This window comes from Rhinoraja longicauda, chromosome 10, assembly GCF_053455715.1.
Source record: "Rhinoraja longicauda isolate Sanriku21f chromosome 10, sRhiLon1.1, whole genome shotgun sequence".
In the NCBI taxonomy this organism is placed as follows: domain Eukaryota; kingdom Metazoa; phylum Chordata; class Chondrichthyes; order Rajiformes; family Arhynchobatidae; genus Rhinoraja; species Rhinoraja longicauda.
Window position 1 is genome coordinate 27,589,737 of NC_135962.1, and position 23,847 is coordinate 27,613,583.

General features: G+C 43.0%; 2 protein-coding genes across 3 annotated transcripts in view; both read right to left on the reverse strand.

The window, feature by feature from the left end:
- Window positions 1-9,464, reverse strand: part of aspg (asparaginase homolog (S. cerevisiae)) — a 76,204-nt gene extending 66,740 nt beyond the window's left edge. For both annotated transcript variants that reach the window (XM_078406480.1, XM_078406479.1), the window contains exons 1-2: window positions 9,146-9,464; window positions 2,315-2,444 (exon numbers count right to left, since the gene is read on the reverse strand). In XM_078406480.1, coding sequence (XP_078262606.1) covers window positions 2,315-2,444; window positions 9,146-9,437 — 422 coding nt within the window. In that variant the 5' untranslated portion in view covers window positions 9,438-9,464. The remainder of the gene's footprint in view (window positions 1-2,314; window positions 2,445-9,145) is intronic.
- Window positions 9,465-13,242: 3,778 nt separating this feature from the next.
- The window catches only part of tdrd9 (tudor domain containing 9), a 75,196-nt gene continuing 64,591 nt past the window's right edge, over window positions 13,243-23,847 (reverse strand). Inside the window, exons 31-35 of the mRNA XM_078407149.1 lie at window positions 21,974-22,070; window positions 20,663-20,801; window positions 18,660-18,772; window positions 17,303-17,375; window positions 13,243-13,794 (exon numbers count right to left, since the gene is read on the reverse strand). Coding sequence (XP_078263275.1) covers window positions 13,708-13,794; window positions 17,303-17,375; window positions 18,660-18,772; window positions 20,663-20,801; window positions 21,974-22,070 — 509 coding nt within the window. The 3' untranslated portion in view covers window positions 13,243-13,707. The remainder of the gene's footprint in view (window positions 13,795-17,302; window positions 17,376-18,659; window positions 18,773-20,662; window positions 20,802-21,973; window positions 22,071-23,847) is intronic.

Below are 23,847 nucleotides of genomic sequence, written 5' to 3' on the forward strand. Positions count from 1 at the left end.
ATGTTTAGAGGATTATGGCCAAATGCAGGCAGGTGGGACTAGTGTAGATGCGGCATGTTAAGTTGAGCTGAAGGGCCTGTTTCCACACTGTATAATTCTATGTTAAATTGATGATTGCTCTGCCCACATGGGGCTCCCTGAGGAGCACTCTTGACTCCAAGTCGGTGAGTATGACGTTATGAACCCTTTAAGAAGACCGGCTCATATTTTTGGTCCCCTCTCCAAGGTATTACCGAGCAGATGCTTTGCAGTCGCTGATGCAAACAAATATTTGCTTTGAGGCTTACATCAGTAAAGTGAGACGCAATTACACTGCAGAACAAATAACATGCTTGAATTTTGCAGATGTTAGCTGAACAAAAACCTTGGGTAGTACATGGTGCAATGTATTGCACATACAAGTATTTAAATATATAGTAGGAGACACAAGAAACTGCAGATGCTGTAATGTTGTGTAGGACACTAAGTTTCATTTGGCATTGGAGGTAGATAGACAATAGACAATAGGTGCAGGAGGAGGCCAGTCGGCCCTTCGAGCCAGCACCGCCATTCAATGTGATCAGGGCTGATCATTCTCAATCAGTACCCCATTCCTGCCTTCTCCCCATACCCCCTGACTCCACTATCCTTAAGAGCTCCATCTAGCTCTCTCTTGAATGCATTCAGAGAATTGGCCTCCACTGCCTTCTGAGGCAGAGAATTCCACAGATTCACAACTGTCTGACTGAAAAAGTTTTTCCTCATCTCCGTTCTAAATGGCCTACCCCTTATTCTTAAACTGTGGCCCCTGGTTTTGGACTCTAACATTGGGAACATGTTTCCTGCCTCTAATGTGTCCAACCCCTTAATAATCTTATACGTTTCGATAAGATCCCCTCTCATCCTTCTAAACATTTAACATGGAACATTTAATTTGGTGATCGGGGCTCAGTTGTTATGCCTTTCATATTAGAGTCAAAAGGTTATGGCTAAAGTTTTGGGACTTGAGTGCGAAACTTTAAGTGACCAAAAAAACCTCACGAAGTACAGAAGTATGTCAGCGGGTTAGGAAGCATCTCTGGAGAACATGGATAGGTGGTGTTTTGGATTGGGACCCTTCTTCAGACTGACACTCTGTCATAGTACTGAACTAGTGCTGCACTACTTTGGAGATACTGCGTGGAAACAGGCCATTTGGCCGACCGAGTCCGCGCCGACCGAGCCCTGTACACGAGCACTATCCTGTGCACTAGGGACAATTTACAAAAGTTACTTAATCCAAAAAGACCCTCATGTCTTTGGAATGTGGGAGGAAACCATAGCACCTGGAGAAAACCCATGCAGACAAAGGGAGAATGTGCAAACTACGTACAGGCAGTGCCCGTAGTCAGGATCAAACCCGGGTCTCTGGTGCTGCAAGGCAGTAACACTACCTCTGTGCCACTGTGCCACCCTTCCCACTGCTGTCGATATGATGAAAACCATTGCTCCATTTGGCCTCTCGGAATATATTTGCCTCACAAAATCCTAAAAATTGATTGAACACTGTCACTTTGCCATTGACAAGAACTGGCATCAACATTTCCTACTTTGCAACAGTAATTATATTTTACAAGTACTTCAGCGCTTTGCAGTGTCCGGAGATTTCTGTTTCCTGAAGGATGCCAACTTCAACAATTGATGTTACAAAAAAGTATCAGCCTCTATTACACGTTAAATTCCTGGAAAGAGATTTGAATGGCCTAGTGTCTGGGACCAGAGACCATAGCCTCGGTATAAAAGGACCTACCTTTGGAAAGGAGACAAGAAGAAATTTCTCATTTTCCTTAGTCAGGTGATGGTGAATCTTATGAATTCATTGTCACAGACTGTGGAGGCCAGGTCAATGGATATTTTTAAGAATGACAGATTCTTGATTAGCACGGTTGTCAGGGGTTATGGGGTGAAGGCAGGAGAATGGGGTTGAGAGGGAAAGATAGATCAGCCATCATTGAATGGCGGAGCAGACCTGATGGTCTGAAATGTCTAATTCTGCTCCTAGAACTTATGAATTAAATTACTTAAATTACGATACAAAATCAAATACATAATCAAATAGGCTATTTGCATCAAAGTAACCCAAGGTCAGTGTCATACAGCGCAGAAACAGGCCCTTCAGCTCAACTTGCCCACGCCAACCAACATGTCCCATCTACACTAGTCCCAGCGGCCTACATTTGGCCCAAATCCTTCCAAATCTGTCATACCCCATGTACCTGACCAAATGTATTGAGCATTATCAGATATTAATAGAAATCAGTTTTTCCCTTACTTTAAAGAAGAAATAATTACTTACGGAAGCACCAGAGTGTTTTCTGGTGAATCACAATAATCATAAAGCCTGGTTCGTTGAGCATAATCTTCATCGTGTAAACCCGGATGTTTCCGAAGGGCGTTGACGAAAGCATTCGCCTTTGGTGCTAGCACTACAGATAAATGAAACAAAGTAAGTATAGGAAGGCAGACACAAAAGGCTGGAGTAACTCAGCAGGTCAGGCAACATCTCTGGAGAAAAGGAATAGGTGGTGTTTCGAGTGGAGTCTGAAGGGTCTCAAACCAAAATGTCACCTATTCCATTTCTCCAGAGATGCTGCCTGACCCGCTGAGTTGTTCCAGCCTTTCGTGTTTTGTCTTCCGTTTAAAGCAGCATCTGCCGTTCCTCCCCACACAAACAGTAAATGAAGGCAGCTGACTGCCAAGGAAGCAACTGAAGATGACTACATTCAGACTACCACTCTGAGCAACTCCACCTGCAATGTCATGGGGCTGGGATGGTTGCTATCTAACAACCAGAATTACCTTTACAAAGCAAGGTATTGTTAACATCACCTGCCCGATGTGGGCTCCTTTGCATTGGCGAGAACAAGCGCAGACTGTGCAACAGTTTCACTTAACTCTTGTGCTCAGTCCACAAAGCCTGTTGGACCTCCCAGTTGCTAACCATGTTAACTCCCCTTCCAATTCCCATACCAACCCCTCTGTCCTTGGCCTCCATTGCTAGAGTGAGACCACATGCAAACTGGAAGAACAGCACCTCTTATTTCGCTTGGGTAGCTCACAACCCAATGATATCAACATTTGACATTGGAATATATGGGGAAATTATAAGAAAATGGGACATGTTTGTATTATGGTTAGCCCAACAACCTTATATGTTCAAACATAGTGACAGTAACTTCAAAGTCATGTTAGGAGAGGCAATCAATTGATTTGGGAAGTGTTCAGATTGCAGCTGGAATAAAGATAAACATAGAATGTTGCAGGACAATGAAATTGAGGGTAATAAAACTGATCACGAAATAAGAGTTGCTTAATGACACCCATTTACAGGGCAAAAGGGAAAATGTTTTCCTAAAACAGGAAGAAAAGTGAATCCGCTGGAGGCAACACCAGCAGAGATTAAAAAGGAACTAAGGCTATAAAGAAAAATGAGTTACTGTGAATTATTGCAAAAATGTAAATAATAATATAACCATTGGGACAAATAATATTGTACTGAGAGTGTTTTGAGTTAGTGAAATACTTTGGGTCCTCTCAGAGTGGTTTCTGATATATTCCGTTTAACCATATTAATGACATATTGGGCTTTAATGTTTTTGACCATCCTGTCTTGTGGTATCTTTTCAAAAGCTTTTTACAGTCAGAGCACAAGTGTCCTGAAAAACAATGGTTGCCTGGTCTACCTTGGCCTTGGCGAGACCAAGTGTAGACACGGTCGCAGTTTTATAACGCACATGCTTGCATTCCACAATGGCCATCTTGAAATTCCGGTTGCCTGTCATTTCTACTTTAACCTGTCTGTCCTACTCCTTTCCCATTACTACGCTGAGGCGACACACAAACTAGAAAAAGGTAGAATCTGAAGAAACGTCCCGAACAAAACATCACATCCTTTTTCTCCAGAGATGCTGCCTGACGCGCTGAGTTACTCCAGCAATCTCTTTGGTATAAATCAAATTATCTGCAGTTCCTTGTAGCTACATAATGCTTTGAAAGACCTATTACAAAAATGAGTGAAGCTAACCTTTGGATTTCACAGGAATCATAATATTCAGGGGCATGCTCATCGTACATGGGGGGGGGGGCTTAGGATGGGGGGACGGGCGCTCGGGGTGGGGGGGCTCGGCGAGGGGGGGGGGTTGACAGGCAGATAGTTTGACGAGGCCAGTGATGAAAAGCAGCAGGTGTGTGGAAAAAAGGATTGATGAGTTGCAAATTGTGAAGCTGGAGGGAGGAATGTAGGTAGAAAGGGAGGAGAAAAACAGGTGAGAGTCCAGAGGAAAGAGTTACTCCAGCACTGTCTATTTACACTTATATTGTTTACAAGAACTGTCCATAATCCAATTTTTCTGTAAACCAGAAACAATTACCCTTAGACTTTAGTTTAGAGATACAGCGTGGAAACAGGTCCTTCAGCACAACGGGTCCACACCGACCAACAATCAAATATATAGTAGTTCTATCCTACACACTAGGGACAATTTACAGAAGCCAATTAACCTACAAACCTGCACGTCTTTGGAGTGTGGGAGGAAACCAGAGCACCCGGAGGAAACCCTCAGGGGTAACGTACAAACTCCGTACAGACAGCACCTGTAGTCAGGAACGAACCCGGGTCTCTGGCACAGTAAGGCAGCAACTCAGCCATGATCACATTGAATGGCGGTGCTGGCTCGAAGGGCCGAATGGCCTCCTCCTGCACCTATTGTCTATCTACAGCTGTGCCACTGTGCCGCCCATTGTCAAAATATGCGTAGATTTGGATTTCAGCAAGCCAGGTCTTCCATTACTTGGGGCCCCCCTTTGTTCAATATTCCTCACAGTTTACAGTAAAACAAAAATCTATCACAGACTTTAAAACAGCATTTGCCAATTACATCAATTGACATTTAAAGCGATATTGAAACCTGCCATCTTATATATATACAACTGTTGTTGAACTTGAAACAGAAACAAGCATTCCAAGCATTGGTCCACTTATCCCATGATGCGATTCTAAACTTGAAACTATTACTACTCTCAGGTCCGCTTTCTTATAAACACCAACTAAATCAGATTTAATCTTCAGGATTTCAACTGCTCCCAAAATCTCAATAGGTCCACCATATCTATCTGTCGCACCACTTTCAGGGAACGATGTACACGCACTCTTAGACCCCTCTGCTCTACAACACTCTCCAGCACCCTACCATTCACTGTAGTAGGAACACATTTGGAGTTTTGCGTGCAGTTCTGGTCGCTTCAATAGAAGATATGGAGGCTTTGGAGAGGGTGCAGAGGAAGTATACCAAAATGTTGCCTGGATTGGAGGGTTTCAGCTACAGGATAGTCCTGGATTGGTTTCTCTGGAATGGAGGTTGACTGGAGATTTCATAGAAGTATATAAAATTATGAGAGGCATCGATAGGGTAGACAATCTGAACCTCTTTCCCAGTGTGGATATGTCTGGGAAGAGGACATGGCTAAAAGGTGGGAAGGGGAAAGTTTAATGGAAATGCACGGGGAAGTTGTTTTTTTTTTAAACACAGAGTGTGGTGAGAACCTGGAAGACATTGTTGGGGTGGTGGTGGTGGAGACAGATACTATAGAGGCATTAAAGAGGCTTTTAGATTGGCACATGGACATGCAGGGAATAGAGGATATGGATCATATACAGGCAGAGAATCAGTTGTTCATGTTCGACTTGGATATTGTGAGCAGAAGGGCCTGTTCCCACTCTGAGTCTGAAAGGGTCTCGACCTAAACGTCACCCATTCCTTTTCTCCAGAGATGCTGCTTGTCTCAGAGTTATTCCAGCATTTTGTTCTATCTTCAGTGTAAACCAGCATCTGCAGTTCCTTCAGACACATTTAATCGGATTTAGTTTAGTTTAGAGATACAGAGGGGAAACAAGCCCTTCACACCATCGAGTCTGTGCCGACACTCTAGTTCACCCACACTCTAGTTCTATCCTACACCCTCGGGACAATTTACACAAGCCAATGAACCTACAAGTCTTTGGGATGTGAGAGGAAACCAGAGCACCCGGAGAAACCCTACGTGGTCACAGGGAGAACGTGCAAACTTCGTACAGCCAGCACCCGTAGTCAGGATCGAACCCAGGTCTCTGCTGCTGTAAGGCAGCACTCCACCGCTGTAAGGCAGCACTCCACCTCTGTAAAGCACACGGTATTGAGGGTTCAGACTTAAAGCACACGGTATTGAGGGTTCACTAAAAGCACACGGTATTGACGGTTCAGTTTTGAGGTGGATAGAAAATTGGTTGGCGGACAGGAAGCAAAGAGTAGGAATAAACGGGTCCTTTTCGGAATGGCAGGCAGTGACTAGTGGGGTACCGCAAGGCTCAGTGCTGGGACCCCAGTTATTTACAGTGTATATTAATGATTTGGACGAGGGAATTGAATGCAACATCTCTAAGTTTGCGGATGACACGAAGCTGGGTGGAAGTGTTAGCTGCGAGGAGGATGCTAGGAGGCTGCAGAGTGACTTGGATAGATTAGGCGAGTGGGCAAATGCATGGCAGATGCAATATAATGTGGATAAATGTGAGGTTATCCACTTTGGCGGCAAGAACAGGAAAGCAGAGTATTACCTGAATGGTGACCGATTGGGAGAAGGGGAGATGCAACGTGACCTGGGTGTCATGGTGCACCAGTCATTGAAAGCAAGCATGCAGGTGCAGCAGGCAGTGAAGAAAGCGAATGGTATGTTGGCATTCATAGCAAGAGGATTTGAGTTTAGGAGCAGGGAGGTTCTGCTGCAGTTGTACATGGCCTTGGTGAGACCGCACCTGGAGTATTGTGTGCAGTTTTGGTCTCCTAACCTGAGGAAAGACGTTCTTGCCTTAGAGGGAGTACAGAGAAGGTTCACCAGATTAATCCCTGGGATGGCTGGACTTGCATATGAGGAAAGACTGGGTAGACTGGGCTTGTACTCGCTGGAATTTAGAAGACTGATGAGGGATCTTATAGAAACATATAAAATTCTTAAGGGGTTGGAGAGGCTAGATGCGGGAAGATTGTTCCCGATGTTGGGGGAGTCCAGAACCAGGGGTCACAGCTTAAGGATAAGGGGGAAGTCTTTTAGGACCGAGATGAGAAAACATTTCTTCACACAGAGTGGTGAGTCTGTGGAATTCTCTGCCACAGAAGGTAGTTGAGGCCAGTTCATTGGCTATATTTAAGAGGGAGTTAGATGTGGCCCTTTTTGCTAAAGGGATCAGGGGGTATGGAGAGAAGGCAGGTACAGGCTACTGAGCTGGATGATCAGCCATGATCATATTGAATGGCGGTGCAGGCTCGAAGGGCCGAATGGCCTACTCCTGCATCTATTTTCTATGGGGCTTGGGAAGAGCACACCTGTTCAATGGCTCTTTATTATCACATGTACAGACGTACAGAGAAAGCACAAGCACACACCCAATCACAATCCCCAATTAGTACAAAGTGTATAGAATTAGTCCACTGAGACCGCATGCAAGGCGGCCCATTGGTAGAGTTGCTGCCTCACAGCGCCAGAGATCGATCCTGACTACGGGTGCTATCTGTACAGAGTTTGTACATTCGCCCTGTGACCGCACAGGCTTCCTCCGGGTGCTCCGGTTTCCTCCCATATTCCAAAGACATACAGGTTTGTAGGTTAATTGGCTTGGTAAAAGTGTCCGTAGTGTGTAGGATAGTGCTAGTGTACGAGATGATCGCTTGCCAGCATGGACTTTGTGGGCCGAAGGGCCTGTTTTGGCACTGTATCTACAAAGTCTAAAGCAAGAGTTGCCAGTTTTGGCACAATTTTCAAAGTCCAGACGGTGCACTCAGTCTTCTGGAGAATTGTGCACAATTTTGTAGGGGATCTCACTTGCTAGAGAGGGTGTGCAAAAGACATTCATCAAAGTGAATCCCGGGATAGCAAGACTATCATATGAGGAGAGGTCAGGTCCCCTATATTTTTTCATTTAAGAGACCGAGAGGTGACCTCACTGAAATGTACAAAATTCTTAAAGGATCAGATCCAGCAGGTTTAGTTTAGAAACGCAGCTAGGAAACAAGTCCTTCGCCCCTCTGAGTCCGCACCGACAAACGATCACCCATACATACACTAGCACTATCCTACACACTAGGGACAATTTATATAAAGCCAATTAACTAACAAATCTGCACGTTTAGGTTTAATTTTGTTTATTATCACGTGTACCAAGGTACAGTTGAAACCTTTTGTTGCAAGCTAACCAGTCAGTGGAAAGACAATATGCGATTACAACCTAGCCATCCACCGTGACAAAGGGAATAGCATTAGTAACGTTTAGTGCAAGAACTCTCTCTTTAGAACGCAGGAGGAAACTGGAGCACCCAGAGAAATCCCACTGGATCACAGGGTGAAAATGTAAACTCAGTACAGACATCACCCGTAGGTAGGATTGCACCAGGGTTTCTGTCGCTGTGAGGCATCAACTCTACTATTGCACCATCATCGTGTCTGGCTGGGACTGAAGGACAATAGTCTCAAAACATAAGGTAGGCCATTTGGAATTGAAATGTGCAAGGAGGAACTGCAGATGCTGGTGTAAACCGAAAATAGACACAAAAAGCTGAAGTAACTCAGCTGGACAGGCAGTATCTCTGGAGAGAAGGAATGGGTGACGTTTCGGGTCGAGACCCTTCCATTGAAATGTGTTCACTGAGTGATGGTGGTGAACTTGAAATTCTCTGTCCTAGATTGCTTTGGCAACTTACGCCTTCATTTAATTTAGAACAAAGATTATTGGATTTTTGGATATTAGAGGAATCGATGGATGTGGGAATAAGGGAGGAAAATTGTGCCAAGGGCCAAGTTCAGTCGTCATGTGTAGGAAGGAACTGCAGATGCTGGTTTACACCCAAGATAGACACAAAATGCTGGAGTAACTCAGCGATTCAGGCAGCATCTCTGGAGAAAATGAATAAGTGACGTTTCGTTCGGGAGCCTACTGTAGCCAGTCCTGACCTTGCTGTCCAGGACAAGCAGGCTGAATGGCCTACTGTTGGTAATGCTCCGGTTGGTTAGAATAGTAATGTATTTCTGGAAGGTTTCTGCAGCGATCAGTTACAGTGTGCAGTGGCGGCTTGTGTGTGTGCATTGGTTTGCTACTCACCGTTGTTCCGGTAGACCATGCCAATAGTGCCGCCGGTATTTATCACCAGCACTCGGACCTCGGTCGGACTGCCCACCGAATCCACGCTATAGCTGCTGGACCGGCGCCGGCGTCTCTGAGCCTGGGCGCTGGCAGCTGGTTTGGCCGCCCACGTCCCGTTGCGGGTGGTGGTGGTGGCGGACTCCGACTCCGACTCCAGGAGGTCGAGGCGGGTGTTGGACAGCGCGCTGGAGAGCGACGAGATGCTGCAACTGGACGACGAACTCCGCACACCACCACCGCTCTCCGCCATCACTGCTACGGCACTGGCAGGACTGGAGGCGGGAGGATATAAAGGAGGTGTCGTGGGCAGAAGCCAACCAGAGAGCACGGCGACTCGGTCAGTCAAACACACCCCCTGCCTATCCAGACGTGCAGGCGTACACACGTCTCCTCCAGAGCAAACCCACCTCTTGTCTTTCTTCACATCCAATTTTGGGCAGGCAAATTAACACGTCCTCCCCATCTCACGTTCGCCCTGCTTTCAAATAGATATATTATACCAGTCCTGCCCCTTTCATTAAACCCACCTCTGATCAGCATTGCTGGAGAAACTGGAAAGGTGTGAAGTGCCGGAGTAACTCAGCGGGTCAGGCAGTATCTCTGGGGAACACGACACACAGTGCTGGAGTAACTCAGCGGGTCAGGCAGTATCTCTGGGGAACACGACACACAGTGTTGGAGTAACTCAGCGGGTCAAGCAGCATTTCTGGAGAACATGGATAGTGACGTTTCGGGACGGAACCTTTCTTCAGACTGATAGATTGGTCTGAGTCTGAAGAAGGGTCCCGACTCGAACTATCCGTGCTCTCCAGAGATACTGCCTGACCTGCTGAGTTACTCCAGCACTGTGTGTGTCTTTCTCTCCCTATTACCACCAGTTATGTTCTTCACGGAGCATACAATTACAAAAAATCCCCAGTCCATTATACACATTGCATTCACTGTCCATTATAAATAAACTTCCAAACATAAACTTTACATTCAATTCTTCAGTTAGCCAGTCCATCGTGTCGACCAGGCTCCACACCATTGCGTCCATCACAGACAGACCTTTGACTCCGCCAGCATTTCACGCTGTCTCGGAAACTCAATCAACATAATTAAAGACTGATACCACCTCGGTTATTCCTTCATTCACAAAATGCTGGAGTAACTCAGCAGGTCAGGCAGCATCTCGGGAGAGAAGGAATGGGTGACGTTTCGGGTCGAGACCCTTCCTCAGACTATTCCTTCTCCTTGCCCCCGTTGGGCAGTAGATACTGAAGCTTGAAAGTACACACCACCAGAGACAGTTTCTACCCCTCTATGAGCAGGATTCTGGACAGTCCTTCCATAATCAGGGTGCTTTCCGAGTTACCCCTACAGCCATTAGACTTTATCTATTGAGCCGGGGCGCTGCGATGCTGAGAACTATATTCTGCACTTTGTACCTTTCCCTTTTCTTCAACTATTGTCCTCGAGTTTGACTTGAATGTTTTTATATATATATATAGTCTCTACCTTGGTACATGTGACAATAATAGACCTATGCCTAAGGCCTTATAAACCCTGTTTTCAATTCTCCACTATGCACACACTCCGATTTACAGCTCATATTTTGGTCTTCATTATGCAGACCCATTGCGCTTCTCCACAGCACGGCAAAGCAAAACTCGGCTGTCTAGTCTTCCATCTGTTTGGCATTTGCTTAAATTTTAAAGCAGCTTTGTCTCGATTGCAGCAATCCGCCAGTACAGCTGTTAGCTGCTGAACCCATGACTTTTCTATCTACATGTGGTTCTGCTGCGATCGGGGTTTTTTTCCAGCTAGAGATACCTTGCTTGACCAATATCTCACCGTCTTCCTAATCTTATGGTGATCTTTAATTCTTTATACTTTACTTAGACTTTAGAGATAGAGCGTGGAAACAGGCCCTTCGGCCCACCGAGTCCACGCCGACCAGCGATTACTATCCCAAACCAACACTATCCCAAACCAACACTATCCTACGCACTCGGGACAATTTACAAATTTACCGAGGCCAATTAACCTACAAACCTGCACGTCTTTGGTGAGTGGCAGGAAACCGAAGCACCCAGAGAAAACCCACGTGGTCAGAGGAAGAACGTACAAACTTTGTACAGACAGCACCTGTGATCAGGGTCGAACCGGGGTCTCTGGCTCTGTAAAGCAGCTACTCTATCGCTGCGCCACCCCTAATAATTCTGATATTTCCATCAGATTTATTTTCTGGCCTGTAATCGTTACTGCATACCATCTACCTCTTCGATCCCTCAAGATCCCTTTGGCTCACTCACCTAAACATTTCTCTCGATAACTCCCACAGGACACCAAACCAACTCCTCCGTCACAATCTCCACCCCCAACACAATTAATGCAGATTTCTCTGCCACTTTAATATTGCACTAAAATTAATATAAACCTGCAACCATTTTGAACTAAATACAGACACAAACGGTTGGAGTAACTCAGCAGGTCAGGATGATTTACTCCAGCCTTTTGAGTCAATAGACAATGGGCAATAGACACAGGAGTAGGCCATTCGGCCCTTCGAGCCAGCACCACCATTCAATGTGATCATGGCTGATCATTCTCAATCAGTACCCTGTTCCTGCCTTCTTCCCGTACCCCCTGACTCCGCTATCCCTAAGAGCTCTATCTAGCTCTCTCTTGAAAGCATTCAGAGAATTGGCCTCCACTGCCTTCTGAGGCAGAGAATTCCACAGATTTACAACTCTCTGACTGAAAATGTTTTTCCTCATCTCCGTTCTAAATGGCCTTATTCTTAAACTGTGGCCCCTGGTTCTGGACTCCTCCAACATTGGGAACATGTTTCCTGCCTCTAACGTGTCCAACCCTTTAATAATCTGATATGTTTCAATAAGATCCCCTCTCATCCTTCTAAATTCCAGCGTATACAAGCCTAGTTGCTCCAGTCTTTCAACAAACGTCTGCCTTCGTGTCTGTCTTCGAACCAGCATCTGCAATTCCTCCCTAAACATTTTGACCAATATCCACAAATATAGCCATTTATTATTCGCAAAAGCAATACTACAAATTTAAAGAAAAATCTACATTTTAAATAAAAACAGTAAATTTGTACATCACTTGTCTAGTATCCATCTGTCACATTTATTTCCCGCACTATGCCTTGAAAGATGGGTCTTGTTAGTGCAGACCATGCTGGATTTGTACAGGTTTTTGCTGACCGAGATCGATGCTGGATGCTCAAAATAGAATACTGAAGGATATGCTCCTTGATTAATTTAATTAGTTATAGCACAAACAAAGGTCAGAACTCCAACAAAGCAAAGAAAGGTCATAGGAGGTCTCAAGAAATTGCTTAATCCCAATGAACAACCAGTAAAACATTACTCATCTACACAGTCCCTGGAAGCAGACCACGCCAATGCCAGCTGCTCTGTGGACGTGTAACCCAGAGGACTGTTTTTGCTGCTCAAGCAATATTTCTTAGGAAAATACACGTGGTCACAGGGCGGATGTACAAACTCTGCACAGACAGCATCCGTAGTCAGGATTGAACCCGGGCCTCTGGCACTGTAAGGCAGGAACTTGCCCGCTGCGCCATTTATCACTTAGTTGGTCTCTTCCTCACCTAAAACATTTATTGTTGTGTGGAAAATGAATTAGATATTTATGCCAAAGTCATGGAGTCAACCAATATGAGCTCCATTGTATTTTGCATTATGAGGAGAAACATGACCTCAGTTCACCAACTTAGGAGGATACAGAAAGAAAGGTTCTGGAGGCCCAAGTGTAGCGTAACTATATCTTTCAGTACTTGGGACAAGCTGCAGACAGAAAATAAAAATAATAAACTTATGCTGAGAGAAGTGAAGGCATTGACATATGCAGGCTTACATAGTTATACTACATTACTGTAATAGTTCCTAGATGCACAATAATATCACTCACCATATTCCTAAGTGCAAGGAGGCATGCTGTCAACTACAATTTACAGTTAAAATACTTGGAGCAAAGTACTTTAAAAAAAACAAATTCAGCACAAATTTGTTATCACAAATGCACTTTTATTAACCACTGAACAAAATAATAATTTGCAAGAGATTTGCACCTACTTATTGCAGCAACGTCACAGCTGCTAGTATACAGCCCATTCTTGGCACACATTAACAGAAGTGAAATTAAAGTTACAAGCGCTTACTAATAAACACAATTTGTCCCTGCTTTTATGCTTAAATAGCATGCAGTTATTTTCAGTACTTGTCATGCTATCAATTCTTCATAGTGGTTAAAAAAATGAAGTAGCTACAACATGAAAAAAATACTTGCAACTTTTAAAGATATAATTTGTTCTTTTAAGTATCTTACCACACAGAATTTACCTAGTTGCTTTATCATTAATTTTGTTCCAAGTCTCTCAAAACAGTTACTCAGATTGCACAGTCGACATCATTATTCCTTTTTCTATATTTATCCAGCTCCATTCATTCTTAACTCAGAATTTCTTTGCATTACCACATCTTCAGAATTATGGTCTAAGGATTCAACAGTACCAAGGAATGCAAGTGATACAGAACATTTTTGCTTTCTTCTCTGGAATGGCTCAAAAGTGTGGGATCCACCTAAAGAAACAAAAATAATTTAGCTACAATAAAATATAATCAGCAAATCAGAAAGCATCTATAGAGCAAGAGAGTGAATTAATATTTTAGGTCAATGAACTTTCATCAGTACTTCAATTCGATTATTTAAACTATATGTTTATTAAGATTTCAATTATACTAAATTTGAGCCAGTGATGAGTGAAGATTTACTATGATTAAATGATTGGAACCATTTTGTTTCATATTCCAGCACTGTAATTTTACTCCTTTAATTCCAAATCGTACAATATTACTTCACTTATGACTGATAGATCAAAGACTGTTTTTGCTGCCTTGAAAAACATTTGGAAATTGAGAATACCAATGATTCCAAACATCTTGTGTCTTCAATGATATCTCTTCCTCACACCCTTCAGAGCAAATTAAATCATGTTTGAAGACAATCTGACACAACTGCCCATCTCTATAATCATCTCTATAATTTCCTAAAGTCCATTATCTGGATGAAAAGATAGACTTTCCAAACAGACACATTCTAGCAAGTTGCTGGTGGCCCTTTCAGATATTGAGTAACCTACAAAGGCAACGCTAACATGGCAACACCCGTTAAAATTGTTATGTAACACTGAGGCTTTATAAGGTGCTGGTCAAACTACATTTGGACTATTGCGAGCACTTTGACATCTCAATAGACAATAGATAATAGAAAATAAGTGCAGGAGAAGGCCATTCGGCCCCTCGAGCCAGCACCGCCATTCAATGTGATCATGGCTGATCATTCTCAATCAATACCCCGTTCCTGCCTTCTCCCCATACCCCCTGACTCCGCTATCCTTAAGAGCTCTATCTAGCTCTCTCTTGAATGTATTCAGAGAATTGGCCTCCACTGCCCTCCGAGACAACTCTGACTAAAAGGTTTTTCCTCATCTCTGTTCTAAATGGCCTACCCCTTATTCTTAAACTGTGGCCCCTGGTTCTGGACTCCCCCAACATTGGGAACATGTTTCCTGCCTCTAACGTGTCCAACCCCTTAATAATTTTATACGTTTCGATAAGATCCCCTCTCATCCTTCTAAATTCCAGTGTATACAAACCTAGTCGCTCCAGTCTTTCAACATATGACAGTCCCGCCATTCCGGGAATTAACCTAGTAAACCTACGCTGCACGCCCTCAATAGCAAGAATATCCTTCCTCAAATTTGGAGACCAAAACTGCACACAGTACTCCAGGTGCGGTCTCACTAGGGCCCTGTACAACTGCAGAAGGACCTCTTTGCTCCTATACTCAACTCCTCTTGTTATGAAGGCCAACATTCCATTGGCTTTCTTCACTGCCTGCTGTACCTGCATGCTTCCTTTCAGTGACTGATGCACTAAGACACCCAGATCACGTTGTACATCCCCCTTTCCTAACTTGACACCATTCTCTGGGCATGTACTTTGTGGAGTTTAGAAGGATGGGGGGGGACCTCATAATCAGTTCCACTGTCTTAAGAGTATGGAGCTCCAGGTTGTTGCGATGGCACCAGGACGCCAGCTGTGCCACTTCCTGTCTGCAGGCAGATTCGTCCCCATCCTGGATTAGTCCAATCAGGGTTGTGTCATCTGCAAACTTGAGAAGCTTGACAGAAGAGTCTGTGGAGGTGCAGTCATTGGTGTAGAGAGAGTAAAGGAGAGGGGAGAGTACGCAGCCTTGCTGTGCTCCTATGCTGAGGGTCTGCGGGTCCCAAATGTGCTTTCCCAGCCTCACATGCTACTTCCTGTTTGTCAGGAAGTTGGTGATCCAATGACAGAGGGGTTCAGGCACAGTCAACTGGGAGAGTTTGGATTGTTGTAGCTCTGGCACAACAGTGTTAAATGCAGAGCTAAAGTCCTTGCATTGGTCCCCTTATGGTCTAGGTGCTGGAGGATGCTGGAGGATGAAGTGCAGGCCTAGGTTGATCTTGCCATCCACCGATCTATTGGCCTGGTATTGGCATGGGGCAACTTGATCAACATGGATGAGTTGAGAAAAAGGCCTGTTTCTGTGCTGTATGACTATGAAATATGAAATATTACATTCACACACCCATCACACCAACTGAAGAGGGAAGCAAATATTTAAATTAGAGTACATCATATTTTTAAAACTAATAACTTTATTTTAGTTTAGTTTATTATGGGCACATGTACTGAGGTATAGTGAAAAGCTTTTTATTGTGTTCTATTAGCCAAAAAGTCTATACATGATTGCAATCGCCATCAACAGTGTACAGTTAGAAGATAAAGTGTATAACATTTAGTCCAAGATAAAGTCCGATAACAGATAGTTCGTAAGGTCTCCAATGAGGATGAAGGGCGGTCAAGACTGCTCTAGAGCTGATAAGAGGTTTAGCTTTTAGTAAAACCTAGGAGATCCAGATGCTGGTTTGTAAAAAAGGATACAAAGTACTGGAGTAACTAAGCAGGTCAGGCAGCATCTCTGGAGAACATGGATGTGATGTTTTGGGTGGTGTGAAGAGGGGACCCGACCTGAAACGTCACCTATCCGTGGTCTCCAGAGAGGCTGCCTGACCTGCTGAGTTACTCCAGCACTCTGTGGCCCTTTGGTTATATATATTTTTGTGTCTTTCAGCTTAACTGTGCAAGGTATCAAATTAATCGAAAAATTAGCATCAAAGCAAATTTGCATTCTTATTTTTTCCACCGAAGAAATCTTTTGCAATAAAAATTAATCAAACATTACAAGAACATCAAACTTGAAATGAAACACTCTCAATAGTTCAACTTCTTGTCCAAAATGGATCTACTCCATTCTGACATGAAGACCCACAGTATCTAAAAGCAGTGGCTGAAAAATTAGCTATGTATCCTGGCTAGTTTCCCATTATTTTTGATAAGAGTAAATGTGAATAACAAGATGGGGTTTTTTCTCATTCTATCCCGAGGTAAAAGTAAAAGATCTGTCATGACTTCTGCTGACAATCCAACTGGAGATCTTCATGGCGGCATGGTAGCGCAGTGGTAGAGTTGCTGCTTTACAGCGAATGCAGCGCCGGAGACTCAGGTTCGATCCTGACTACGGGTGCTGCACTGTAAGGAGTTTGTACGTTCTCCCCGTGACCTGCGTGGGTTTTCTCCGAGATCTTCGGTTTCCTCCCACACTCCAAAGACGTACAGGTATGTAGGTTAATTGGCTGGGTAAATGTAAAAAAATTGTAAAAATTGTCCCTAGTGGGTGTAGGATAGTGTTAATGTACGGGGATCACTGGGCGGCACGGACTTGGAGGGCCGAAAAGGCGTGTTTCCGGCTGTATATATATGATATGATATGATAACAGCAGATACAACATACAGTTGTGCAAACAAGGGAAACCACAAATTTGAAGAGAATCTTGTATTTATTTAGAAAAGTGTTGACAACTATAAGAAAATAAAATGACTTCCATACAAGCTTTCTTTAAAATTAAATTTTGAAAAGATTCACCAGCATGTTATGATGCATTCACGTTTTACAGTTAAATTGCAAGAATAAAAACATGACTACCTGATTCCACTGGTATGGTCTTTCAAAGTATTGAGAAGTAATAGTTTCTCTTGGTTTCTTTCTAATAAATATGCTGCAAATAAATTAAGAATTCATCAGAATTTTTTCTGCCACCAAAAGATGATAGCACAAATATAATCAGCAGAGAGATGACATCTGTATTACAAGACAATTCTACACCAGGTCCCCAGGAGTACACAACCATTCACTAAAACGTTTGTGTTCCAGAGCCCAAGGGACAAGCCGTCATAAAGAATGTAATGTTTCTCTCGTATCTTAGCAACTTTAAAACCTGACTACCAGGAAATTTTTTTAGCACAGTGGCACAGCGAGTCGAGCTACTACATCAAGTTCCAGAGACCCGGATACAATCCTGGCCTTGGGTGCTGTCTGTGTGGTGTTTGCAAGTTGTCCCTGTGGTTGCATGGGTTTCCTCCTGCACCCCAAAGACATACAGATTTGAAGGTTAATTGGCCACTGTAAAAATATACCCCTAATGTGTCCAGTGAATGGATGAGAAAACAAGATAACGTATAACTAGTGTGAACAAGTGATGGTGCGATCGATGAACTGGCAAACACAATTAGTATTATATAGGTTGAATTGGTTATAACTCTATTTTGTTTGTGAACTTGTGAACCACTAAAAAATACTTTGGATATTAACAAACAGAAAGCAAGCTACCGTTGAAAAATAGGTTTCCTTGCAACTTCCCCACAGTGATCAGATTAGTGTATTAGTTTTATCACAAATTATCAAGCAATCACTCCCGTTGATACTTGTGAAATGATATCTATTAAGCAATAGACAGCATTTAGTATTTAATATTTCAAGCTTGTAGCAAAGGTGGCACTGCAGTAAAGTTGCTGCCTTATAGCTCCAGAGACCCGGGTTCAGAGTTTTCTCCGGATGCTCCGGTTTCCTCCCACACCCCAAAGATGTACAAGTTTGTACGTTAATTGGCTTTGGTAAAATTGTCCCTACTGTGCGTGTAGGATAGTGTTAGTGTGTGGGGATTGCTGGTTGGCGTGGACTCAGTGAGCCAAATGGCCTGTTTCCTCGATGCATCTCTAAACCAAACAAACTTACAATTATTAAAAACAAACATAAATTTTGTGTATAAGAAAAATAAACTTGTAATGGCGAGCCTGAAATTCTCTGGCCCCTAATCCCCCTTATCCCATTGACACAATTATTTTCATAGAGCAATTTTCTGCAACACAAAGTTTATTGGGATGTCAACTGCCGCGTTGCAGCAGTTTGCAAAGGCTATTCAAACCTAGTCACTTTTACCTTTGCATTGTACAAGCAACAGTATTAACAGCTCATTAAATAATAGAAATTCCACAAGTCTTACTCTAACAATCTAAGGCGAGCTTCATACTGCAATTTACGTATTTTTTCTTGGTTCCCTGAGCGCAGTAGTTGATCACAAACTAACTTGTTGATGGTGCTCCGTAACAGATTGATCTAAAAACAAAATCCACAAGAACAATGGCGGAATCTTTCTGTATTTTCATTGTGATGATTTTACTCAACTTCAACAAAAGGACAATTAAATTGATCAGAATGTTAATCAACTCTTACAGTTCATTCACTTAAAATAAATGGAATGTCTACCTTTCTTCTACTTGATGTTCAAAAAGACGGGTATTCACAAACATAAATCATTTAAAAGTTAACATGTAGGTAAGCAAGTCAACCAGTATGTTGAACTTTATTGCAAATTAATTTGACTATGAAAGCAGAAATCTCTTGCTCCAATTAGATCAGATACTGGTGAAAATGTGTTTGGAATATTGTATACAAGTCCAGTCTTCTAAATTATGGAAGGATAAACTTACAACAAGAGAATAAAAAGGGTTCACCAGGTTCACTAAAAATTAAGAAAATGGCGGGTGAAAAATAATAAAAATAAAAACTAGAAAAACAATCCATAAGCTTTTTCCCACTGCAGAGCAAAATCTTTCTCGTACAAATTAATTTACTTTTTTTTAAAAAACACAAATTGTAAAGAAATTGATTTGGTACCTCAAAATCAAGGGTGATTTTTAAGGGTGAATTTGTTTTAACAGAGCAATCGTAAGGTGTGGGTCACTTGTACTCTCCAAAACTTCAAAACAAATGTAAACTTCAAATCATTAGTTTGTGTATGTTTATATTCAAATGGTAGCCATCCACAGCTTAAGTACTTCATAGCAGTGAAGTAGTTCAGTTTGCACAGTCTGCCATTAGCTTTCTCATTTTAGCAACAGGATGTCAGCTGGTGATGAAGACAAAGGTCTAAGTTCTATAAGTTGGGTCTAAGTTGGGTCCATTCTTCGTAAGGGGGGGGGGGGGCAGGGAAGGGGAGAGGGTGTGACTGAGAGGGTGAGCCCTGGATCCGAAGTCTCTCCTGTATTGATGTAGCACCCTCAATTCCTCCCCCCGCAGTCAATCCCCCTTATGCCCCCTCCTCTCCCCACTTACCCACTCCACCCCCCCCAGCCCACCCCAACTTGCCCCTCCCCTGTCCCCACCCACAGTCCCCCAGCCCTGCCTCCACCCCATTCCCCATCCCCTCCCCCCACCCCCACTCTCCCCTCCTCCCCACCCCCACTCTCCCCTCCTCCCCACCCCCACTCTCCCCTCCTCCCCACCCCCACTCTCTCCTGCCCCCTTTCCCCCCCACCCCATTCTTTCTTTCCCCACCCCCTCCTCCTCCTCCTCCCCCCACACTCCCTGAACCCCTCCCCCACCCACACTCCCTCCTCCTCCCTCCCCTCCACCCAGTCGCCCACCATGGCCACTCCCCTCCGTGGAGCCGTTGGCTGCAAAAGGCACTTACCAGTGCCCGTGCGTTCAACGATGACTGCCGACGTGCGAGTCTCTGTCGGGGCGGGGCCAGGCAAGAGGTATGAGGGGGGAGGTGCGAGGGGGGAGGTGCAAGGGGAGAGGGAACGACTGAGCGCGGGTGGGCGATGGCGCTGCCGGCAGCCATCTTGTTTTGGCGGGTGAGGAGCAAATGAAGTCGAATGTGGAGCATTGTGATGTCATACGCTGAGGAGTTTCAGGAAATGGGTTAGAAAGTGAATTTTTAAACTTTAAAATGTCTGTAGCTTTAAAAATGTAGCTTCAATTTGAATGAGAGTTGTTACATAATATGCCCAGGATAATGGTGAGTAACGTGGTGCAAAAATTGTGGCGCTACGGTGAACCGTTTTGGCTGTGCAAAGCACCAAAGTTATGGTGTGCACAAACCCACATACACACGGACAGAGAGTTTTAGTAATATACAAGATAAGATTTCAAACATTTCATCACAATTTAGCTGCGGAATAAAACTATACATTTCTTACAGATAAAGTAATGTAACACTACCTCTATAATGTCATTAACTTCAAAGTGCACATCAAACACAACTTCCAGATCATGTTCTTCCAATGAGGGGGCACTATTAATTGGGTTCCAACCTAAACCGCACAAAGCACCGGTGTAATGGTTTCTCAATCTGTTAGTTCTGAAGAGACGACACAGAATGGGGAAATGTTAATGCATGGAAAATTTTCCAAAACATGGCAGCAATATGCCATCTGAAATATATATTGAATACCGTGCAATCACTTACTTAAGCGTAGTGAAATATCTGCTCTTACCCAATGTGTTCAAATGAAATAAGCAACTTAGATCCTTGAATTCCTGACCCATAGATAGCAATCAGCAAGGATAGGCAACAAAACATCTTCCATGATAATTCTCAACACCAGTGTCCCACATAGCTGTGTTGTCAGCCCCCCACTATGCTCCCTACGCACTCACAACTGTGGGGATATTTCTACTATAACTTCATTATTGTGGGCCATGCGGTGAACAATGGCAAGACGCTGCACGGGAAGGAGACAGAAACCCAAGTAGCAGTGTCAAGACAGCAACCCGTCTCTTAACATCAGCAAAATAAAGGAACTGTTCACCAACTTCGTTGCAAAACGTAACACTGAAGCGGCCTATATCAATGGTGCTGAAATAGAAATGGTCAACAGCTTTAAGTTTCTAAGTGTAAATAGCAGTAAGGATTTGCCCTGGTCCAACCGTATTGCAGCCACAGCCAAGAAATCACACCAATGCCTCTACTTTCTCAGGATTTGGCCTGGCTCCAATGACTCTTAAGGATTTTTTCAAATGCACCACAGAAAGCTTTCTGTCTGGATGGATCAGAATGGCAATTGCCCTGGCCAAGATTGTAAGAAAGTGCAGAGAGTTGTGAACAAAACCCAGTACTCTAACTATTTGACTCCATCTATACTTCACACTGCCTCAGGAAAGCAGCTAACAACATCAAAGACCCGCTGAGTTACTCAAGCATTTTGTGTCTATGCACTATATTCTACACTTTTTCCTTTCTTTTTGCTAGGGTTTGATTAAATCATATATTTTTTTATCTGGATAGAAGGTAAAAACAAAATGTTTCCATTGTATCTTGGTGCACGTGACAATAATAAATCAACAACAGGAGTAAGGTTATGTATGTATTTCTAGTTAAAATTCCTTATTTATCATTTTTAAAAAGTCAAATGGCACCACCAGTGACATGCATATTTAATCAGAAATATATTATATCAAGCAACACAGAAGAACTCGAAGGAGAAAAATAAAGACATTTAATCTAATCCTCTTCCAGATTTTCACATGTACCTCAGTTCTATGACTGGAGCAAATATCATACATATTAGAGCTGGTAACCCATGGATATCTGGCATCAATGTTGTTTCTCTAACAATGATAGTTGAGCCTGCAAGATCAGAAAGAGAAAACAAATTTGTTTAAAGGCTGGCTGCTGAATAAATTGACTCAATTCATATTTAATTGCCATTACAATGCATGATTTTGTTATGATTTTCAAATCATAATGGTTATTGTTTTGTTATGGTTATGATTTTCTTCAAAATATTGCATAAAGAAAATTACATTTGTAAACAACTAAAACAATGGTTGCTCATGAAAGCATTTGATGGTGCAATTTACTATTCTTTAAAGCACTGGGGTTCTGGTTCCAATCTAGTTGAAAAATATTTCCTTTACCCTTGCAAGAGCAATCAGCACCAGTCCAAGCATTAGGATGATTGTGGAAGTGAATACATTTATTTTGTATGATTTTATAGTGGGTACATCTGCACACGAACAATGCAAAGACCAGAGTAAAAGTGGAACTAATAATTGAACAACATAAAGTGATTTATACAGAAATACCATTAGTTTTGTGTTAGTGATATGGGAATAAACTCTGCCTTATTAATCACGTGTTTGTCTCTAAACCGTGCCTTTTTTTAGATAAGAATGCATGATGGCAAGAGTGTACGGGAGACTTCCAAGATCAGTCCATTTTTCCACTGGTAAGCGCACAATTGGATGGAAAAGAGCTGTGGATAGCAACTGATGGTATTTTTACTTGGCCTCAGAAGAATTTCTGCTGATACTGCAGATGAGCAAACAGTGAACAAATTCGGGATTCCTGAGTTTAATCAGGGAGTCAGCTAAGACTGTAAGCTCACTCCAAAATACATCAGAAGAATGAAGATTATAAGTACAGTTGGGAGTCGACTTGGCAACATTCAGTATTTGGCAAGAATTTGAGTCAAGTGATATCATAAAAATCTCAGCTGGTAAAATTAACAATCCTGCATCCAATTAATTTTAATTAAGAAATAATGCTGCCATTCTTTCTTAGCTTCCATTTATACTGCACTTTTTAATCTTTAAAATGACTGTGTTTGGAGTGGTTTTGGGTAGATTTAGATTTTTTTTTAGATTTAGAGATACAGCGCTGAAACAGGCCCTTCGGCCCACCGGGTCCGCGCCGCCCAGCGATCCCCGCACATTAACACTATCCAACACCCTAGGGACAATTTTTTTAAACATTTGCCCAGCCAATTAACCTACATATCTATATGTCTTTGGTACTAATTAGCAGAGATGAAATGATAAATTGTCTCTGTGATGCTAAGAACAATAGTGCAGCAGATTGAGCTGCTGCCCTCCTGCACTGGATTCGACCCTGACCTCGGGTGCCGCCTGCGTGGATTTCCTTCAGGTGCTCCGATTTACTCCCACGTCCCAAGGACATGTGGGTTTGTCAGTTAATTGACCATTACATTGCCCCTAGTGTGTAAAAAGTGTATACGAAAGTGGGATAACAGAACTCGTGTGAACATGTGATCGATGGGCCAAAGGACCCGTTTCCTTGCTGTATCTTTCAACTCAAATTAAAGTTCATAAAACAAGGAATACTTGAAATATGATATTTGGCAGAAAGAGAAACTTTTCATTTGAGATAAAGCTCTCCTGAAAATATTCTGCTCAGTCACATGACAGTGTCTGAATATTGGAAACAAAAGTTTAGTATCATATTTGCTTGGCTGTTGTACAAGAATTAGTTACTGATGAATTTTCCAATTTACTGAAGTGATTTCAAGCGTAGGGCAGATGTAATGAAAATTGCACCCAACCTGAACTTTAAGACTTTAACAGCTTTACTCGAGAAATATTTCCAGTTCAAATAGATAAATTAC